Below are 7,370 nucleotides of genomic sequence, written 5' to 3' on the forward strand. Positions count from 1 at the left end.
CTCCAGCCCGGGCGACAGAGCGAGACTCAAAAAAAAAAAAAAGACAGGAAACGGGGAGTGGTTCTATTTGGCTGGACTCTTCAGAATAAACTGCAAATATAGATGCGGGGCCCCTAAAAAGCGTGCACCCTCTCAGACCATCAGACAGTTCTCTTTTGGAATGTTCCAGTTTTCAAGGAACTTTTGACTCTTTTATCTCATGCCTGTCATCTCCTTCCAGTGAAGAAATGGAAGAGGAAAATCGAATACCCCAACCCCCACCCATTGCCCACCCGAGGACGTCCCCCCAGCCGGAGTCGGGCATCAAGCGACTGTAAGTGATGCGCTGCCGGCTTCTGCGCTCGGCTGACCTGGCGGTTCACGTGTCCTTTGACTTTTCCTCCTTGGCACCTGCTCCCAGGGCCAGGCTTGTCACTAACCACATCCTGCTGAGCCGTCTGGCCTGGCCTCCGACTTTGAGTTCATCTCCCTTCCCGAATGCTGAGTTCCTCCTGGGGGTCTCTGGGCAGAGAAGTTTGGGGAGTGCGGGAGGTGAGAGGAGAGAGGCTTGGGCCAGTGGCTGATACTCAGGAGCTTGCTTGAGTGTGTTTCGGGCGGTGGGGTGCATCTCTGGGCCTTTGAGGACAGGAAATAAGGGTAGGGAGGTAGCGGGTGGTTTGTGCATCTTAAGCTTGAGACCTCAGCTCTTGCGATGTCGAGTGGCCCTGGGTCCACCCCGTCTGTGCAGTTCTCTGATGACTCATCTATGTAGCCCTCTGTCCATTAAGCATGGGTTACTGCATAATGCATGCAGAGTCAGGCCTTCAGGAGAACCCCCAAAAGAGAGTGACCTCGTCCCTGCCCTCAACTAGACTTTAAGCTACTTCAGTGGTTCTTGGCATCAACAGATTCCTTTGAGGTTCTGATAAAACCTCCTGAAATTTCCCCCAGAGAAATCTGTAAAATTGTATCAATTTCAGGAGGTTCACGGACCCCCAAGGCTCTTCAGATACAGGGTTAACACCTCTGGTCTCGTTAGACAGTATCTACTAAGAAGCTAACAGGCTCTGGGTCCTGTTCCCACAGAATATCTCCCTGAGCCCTCAGCATGGTGTTGTGGGGTGGAGGCATCATCATTCCCATTTTATAGTTAAGGAAATGGAGGCACTGGCCTAGGGTCATTCAGCTCAGAAGAGGCAGAGCCAGGGCTCAAACCCAGGTAAGCCTGGCCCCAGAGCCCACGCTGTGAGCTCTTTGCAAGACAGCCTTGTGCCTGCGGTGTTGGAGCTTCACTCTCTCCCCGAGAGGGTCTTCCAGGCTCTGGGCCTGCCTTCCAGTTCTATCCAAGGCTTAGTACAGAGGAGGCTTCAGTTCTTTCCTCCAAAACCCAGAAGAAACTTTGTGAAAACAGGGCGTGTGGGTTGGAAAGCCAGATGGATTGTGTAGGGAGAAGAAGCAGAGTGTTACCCATATGCCCCAACCTTTAAAATCCAGTTATGTTTGGAAATTTTTGGTGAGTTCTTGCCCTGTGAGTTGACAATGCAGAACCGTGCGGGTTTGTCACTGCTGGGCCCTCTCCTCTTAGAAACTGGTGCCCTTGGGGCTGGGTGCAGTGGCTCACACCTGTAATCTCAGCACTTTGGGAGGCAGAGGTGGGAGGATCACTTGAGTTCAGGAGTTCAAGACCAACCTGGGCAACACGGTGAAACCACCTCTCTACAAAAAGTACAAAAATTAGCTGGGTATGGTGGCATGCACTTGTGGTCCCAGCTACTCAGGAGACTGAAGTGGGAAGATTGCTTGATCAGAGGAGGTCGAGGCTTCAGTGAGCCAAGATTGTACTACTGTACTCCAACTAGTGTGACAGAGTGAAACCCTGTCACACACACACACACACAAAAAGGATAATAAAAGAGAGAGTGATAAAAAAGAAAGAAAATGATGCCTTGCCCTTGGCTGGGCATGGCAGCTCACATCTGTAATCCCAGCACTCTGAGAGGCCAAGGCAGGAGGATCACTTGAGGCCAGGAGTTTGAGACCAACCTGGGCTACATGGTGAGACCCTGTCTCTACAAAAAAATTTTAAATTGGCCCGATATTCCTAGAGAGTACAGGCTGGTACATGACTCCCTTCCAGCTTCATTCAGGCTGCTTAGGAGTTTGGCCCCAGGTCCCTGATGCGTTGGGGAGGGAGTGTGGCCCCAGTTCTGGTTAGAGATGAACATTTCCTAGGGAAGAAGCATGGCGCCAGAAAAGCTTCCTCTAGATCCCAACACCATTTAGATCATGGATTCAGTAGTAACCTTCCATTTGCAATTGAAACTCAACTCAAAGTAACCTAAGAAAACGAATTTGGAGGCCAGGCGCGGTGGCTCACGCCTGTAATCCCAGCACTTTGGGAGGCCTAGGTGGGTGGATCACGGAGTCAGGAGTTCAAGACCAACCTGACCAACATGGTGAAACCCCATTTCTACTAAAACTACAAAAATTAGCTGGGCGTGGTTGGGCATGGCGGTCGCATGCCTGTAGTCCCAGCTACTCAGGAGGCTGAGGCAGGAAAATTGCTTGAACCCGGGAGGCAGAGGTTGCAGTAAGCTGAGATTGTGCCATTGCACTCCAGCTTGAGCGACAGAACGAGACTCCGTCTCAAAAACAGAAAACAAAACAAATTTGGGGCCAGGCTCGGTGGCTCATGCCTGTAATCCCAGCAATTTGGGAGGCCGAGGCGAGTGGATCAACTGAGGTCGGGAGTTCGAGACCAGCCTGACCAATATGGGGAAACCCCATCTCCACTAAAAACCAGGCACGGTGGCATGTGCCTGTAATCCCAGCTACTTGGGAGGCTGAGGCAGGAGAATCACTTGAACCTGGGAGACGGAGGTTGCAGTGAGCCAAGATCATGCCACTGCACTCCAGCTTGGGCAACAAGAGTGAAACTCCATCTCACAAAAAAAAGAAAAAAGAAAAAAAAAGAAAACAAATTTGGCTAAGGAACTAAAAGTTCCAACTTGCCACAGCGTGGGACTCAGCTGGATCCAGGCCTTGTTTCCTCCACCCCTGACTTGGTTTTCGTCTGTGGGCACCATTCTTGGGTGTCCTTTCCAGCCTGAGGATGGCAGCATGGCAGCCCTTGGCTCAAGTTTCATTTTCTTTTGTTGTTGTTTTTTTTTTTTTTTTTTTTTTGAGACGGAGTCTCACTCCATTGCCCAGGCTGGAATGAAGTGGCACAATCTCAGCTCACTGCAACCTCTGCCTCCCAGGTTCAAGCAGTTCTCTTCTGCCTCAGCCTCCCGAGTAGCTGGGACTACAGGCATCTCCCTCTACATCCGGCTAATTTTTGTAATTTTAGTAGAGACGGGGTTTCTGCATGTTGGCCAGGCTGGTCTCTCGAACTCCTGACCTCAGGTGATCCACCCACCTCAGCCTCCCCGAGTGCTGGGATTACAGGAACAAGCCACCGCACCCAGCCAGGTTTCATTTTCTTCCATCTGAAACTCCAGTGCAGATTCTCTGTTCCCAAGATTTCCATCAGTCACAGAAATGAGTCCCATTGGCTCCAGCTAGGTCACATGACTGTCCCTAACCCAATCACAGGACAGCATGTTGATTGTCCAGGTCTGTGACTCCTTCTCACCCCTGAGGCTCAGAGCACTTTTCCTCCATCCAGTTCATGTGGCCTGAAAGTAGGGGAAGAGGCCGGGCGCGGTGGCTCAAGCCTGTAATCCCAGCACTTTGGGAGGTCGAGACGGGCGGATCACGAGGTCAGGAGTTCGAGACCATCCTGGCTAACACGGTGAAACCCCGTCTCTACTAAAAAATACAAAAAACTAGCCGGGCGAGGTGGCGGGCGCCTGTAGTCCCAGCTACTCCGGAGGCTGAGGCAGGAGAATGGCATAAACCCGGGAGGCAGAGCTTGCAGTGAGCTGAGATCCGGCCACTGCACTCCAGCCTGGGTGACAGAGCGAGACTCCGTCTCAAAAAAAAAAAAAATAGGGGAAGGGACAGGTCCCCAAGCAAGATCAGAGTGCTAGATAGACACTCCCTGGGAGGAGGAAGCCCCTTCAGTCTTGATTCTGTGCAGTACTTAGTGCCAGGAAAAGTTTCTCATCCAGTGCTTATTAGGAAATGGGACTGGCTTTGCTTAAACTCCGACTCACTCGCCAGCCCCACTCCTATGTGAGAAAGAGCAGAATCTATCTTGTAGGCTTTGATAGCTACAACTTTGAGTTTCAGGCCTGGAGAAACTGCAAGAAGCTTCATGAGCCCAGATAGTCTCTGCATGGGCTGAGGGAGGGGGGAGACCAAGAGACTTCTGTTCTGCATCCTTCAGCCATTTGTTCCCAAGTCGTTAAGAATTAGCCTTTCAGGTCAGGCCCGGTGGCTCACACCTGTAATCCCAGCACTGTGGGAGGCTGAGGCAGGTGGATCACAAGGTCAGGAGTTTGAGACCAGTGTGACCAACATGGTGAAACCCCTGTCTCTACTAAAAGTACAACAAAATTAGCCAGGTGTGGTGGCGGGTGCCTGTAATCTCAGCTACTCAGGAGACTGAGGCAGGAAAATTGCTTGAATTCCAGAGGAGGAGGTTGCAGTGAGCCAAGATCACACCACTGCATTCGAGCCTGGACAACAGAGCGAGACCCCATCTCAAAAAAAAAAAAAAAAGACTCAGCCTTTCTAGCACCTTCACTTTCACTTCCAATGTGCAGGATTCAAAGCCTCCAGCGCCCACGGTCAGATGTAATTCTAAAAATTCCTTCCAGAGCCGAGTTTTTCTAACTGTAATTTTCTACTCTGGGCCTCTTTCTCTAAACAGACAATTAAGTTGGCTTTGCAAATTTTGTATTGGGTGAAATCCAGAGGAAAGTCATCAGAATTAGCCAGCGAATCTTTCCACTAGTTCTTCTGCCCACAACTGAATAGGCTGTGGTGTCTGTCCTTCTTTTCCAGATTGCTCCAGAAAGGACCCTGGGGCCCTGTTTTCAGAACTCTTCCCCACTTAGGTTGGCTTCTGGTTGCTCAGGAAAATGTGGGGCTCTGAGCCTGGCATGGACAGCAGCTGGAATCAGGGAGCCCGAGAGAAAGACAAGAGAGTGAGACCAGAACCTCCCAGCCACAGGGTGCGCGTGACCAGCCCCGTGGCAGCCCCACTTGCTGGGGGATAACTGGGAGAGCAATCTGGCACAAAGGGCTTTTGACCAGTGCAGGCTGGACACTGGTCGCCTTTGTCCACCTCTACTGCTGGCTGGAAGCTATACCAGTGTGGCCTGTGAGCCCAGAGGCTGGGAGGAGCCTGGGCAGGGACAGATCTTCCCTGGGCTGGGGCAGGAAATGACAGTTTCCGAGGCGGTTCTGAGCATCCTCCCATCCTTCAGTCCTCCTGCACCCACTTGGTCTGCCGGGTCTCTTCCGCCCTTCCTCCAGGGAGTATCAGCCATGCGGTCGCTCAGGGCGGCTCTTCAGCTCTGCTTCACACTGTTAACTTATTTATCCCACCCCTCCTCCTGCAGCAATTCATACCAGCCAAGGAGGGTTCAGGGGCCTCGGCAGCTTAGAGCACTTGAACTAAGGTATCTTCCATCCTGTCGGGGACCCAGAGCTGGGATAATTATCCCCATTTCTCAGATGAGGGAACTGAGGCCCAGAGAAGCCCACTGACCTCATTTAGATCAAACTGTTGGGAAGGCTGTCTTCAGATTTGAACCCATGCCTTTTCTGCTCCCGCACCACCCCCCACCGTTTTCCCGCTCTCCTCCCCGAGTCCCTGGTAGTGGCCCCTTGTCTGCACAGTGCACCATGAGTCACAGGCATCAGACTTCACATTTCTAGACTGAACCGGACGAGGGAACCAGAAACTCCTGCTGCCAGTCAAAACAGTGTGCCCCGAAGATATTCCAAGAATAGTTTGTGACTGAGCAGCTGCTGGCCAGAGAGGCCAGGCTGGCACTGCCCAGAAAGGTCACGAGGGAGTGCTGGAGTGACTTCAGCCTCGTCCCCAGCGAACACCAGGCACCAGTGCCCCCCTTTGTGTGGTCCCTGTCTCTCAGTCATGGTCCCATCGACGCACACACAGCTGCCTTTTGCAGGGCAGGGGCCAGGGGCTGACTGGGAGATAAGAAGACAGGTGGAGGTAGAGGGGGCCGGAGAAGCAAGGGATGAGAACTGGCCGCGAGGACCGGAAAGGTTGGCTCTGGAGTGGGTGGCCACCCAGGTGTCCAAGGGTAGCAATGACAGTGCATTCTATCCCTGTCCTCCCACCCACCACCCCCCTCGCTCCAGCCCAGGAATAGCTTCTTCACAGCCGCCCATTACACTGCCTGAAATGCCACTGGTAGAACTTCATTTGGTCTGAGTCTTCCAGAAATATTTGGCGGGGAGTGGGGAGTTAAAAGCAGCTACAGGGTATTCAGGACAAACTTCGGGCCAAAACAAGTCAAATGTTTTTATGGAAATTGCTGTACCTCTAGAGGAGCTGGCTTCTGCAGGGCAGCCCCTGGAATAGTAAGGGAAGGGACTGCCCACTCAGTGAGCCCAGCAAGACACAGACAGGGTCGGGCGCGGTGGCTCATGCCTGTAATCCCAACACTTTGGGAGGCCGAGGTGGGGGGATTGCTTGAGGCCAGGAGTTTGAGATGAGCCTGGGCAACATAGCAAGACCCCATCTCTACAAAAAAATTTTTTTAATTGGCTGGGCGCGGTGGCACATGCTTGTAGTCCCAGCTACTAAGGAAGCTGAAGCAGGAAGATCACTTGAGCCCAGGAGGTCGAGGCTGCAGTGAGCCCAGATTGTGCCACTGCACTCCAGCTGAGCAACAAAGCAAGACCTGTCTCTGAAAAAAAAAAAAAAAAAAAGACACAGATGGAGTAACTCCGTCTGAACACTCCAGGTGTCCCAGGCCCCTAAGCATCGGTCACCCCCTGACAAGGCCCTAAACAAAGTCCAGCATTCCTGGTGGTAAACATCTCTGTATTTGAGGCCACTTCCCACACAATGACCGTATCTTTGTGGGCACCCTCTTTGGGTGTCGTGGCAAAGGTGGTTATAAAATGGTGTGGTTTGGAGCCCCTGGAAAGCTAACTGTGCCCAGTAGCCTGGCCTCTGGGGCCCATTCACTTAGCAGAAGGCATCTCATCTTCTCCATGTCATCCTGAGAAACCATCCAGGAGGTTCTGCAAAGACACCAACTCCTGGCCAGGCGTGGTGGCTTACCCCAGCGCTTTGGGAGGCCAAGGCGGGTGGATGACTTGATGCCAGGAGTTCAACACCAGCCTGGCCAACACAGGGAAACCCCATCTCTACTAAAAATACAAAAATTAGCCCAGCAGGGTGGCGCACGCCTGTAGTCCCAGCCACTCGGGAGGCTGAGGCAGGTGGATCACAAGGTCAGGAG

The 7,370-nt window shown here is 52.5% G+C and overlaps 1 protein-coding gene across 3 annotated transcripts in view; it reads left to right on the forward strand.

Moving 5' to 3' along the window:
• The window catches only part of RILPL1 (Rab interacting lysosomal protein-like 1), a 63,735-nt gene that overhangs the window by 39,949 nt on the left and 16,416 nt on the right, over positions 1 to 7,370 (forward strand). For all 3 annotated transcript variants that reach the window (XM_011948444.1, XM_011948447.1, XM_011948445.1), the window contains one exon: positions 221 to 313. In XM_011948444.1, coding sequence (XP_011803834.1) covers positions 221 to 313 — 93 coding nt within the window. The remainder of the gene's footprint in view (positions 1 to 220; positions 314 to 7,370) is intronic.

Source organism: Colobus angolensis, unplaced genomic scaffold, assembly GCF_000951035.1.
Source record: "Colobus angolensis palliatus isolate OR3802 unplaced genomic scaffold, Cang.pa_1.0 Scaffold28, whole genome shotgun sequence".
NCBI lineage: Eukaryota > Metazoa > Chordata > Mammalia > Primates > Cercopithecidae > Colobus > Colobus angolensis.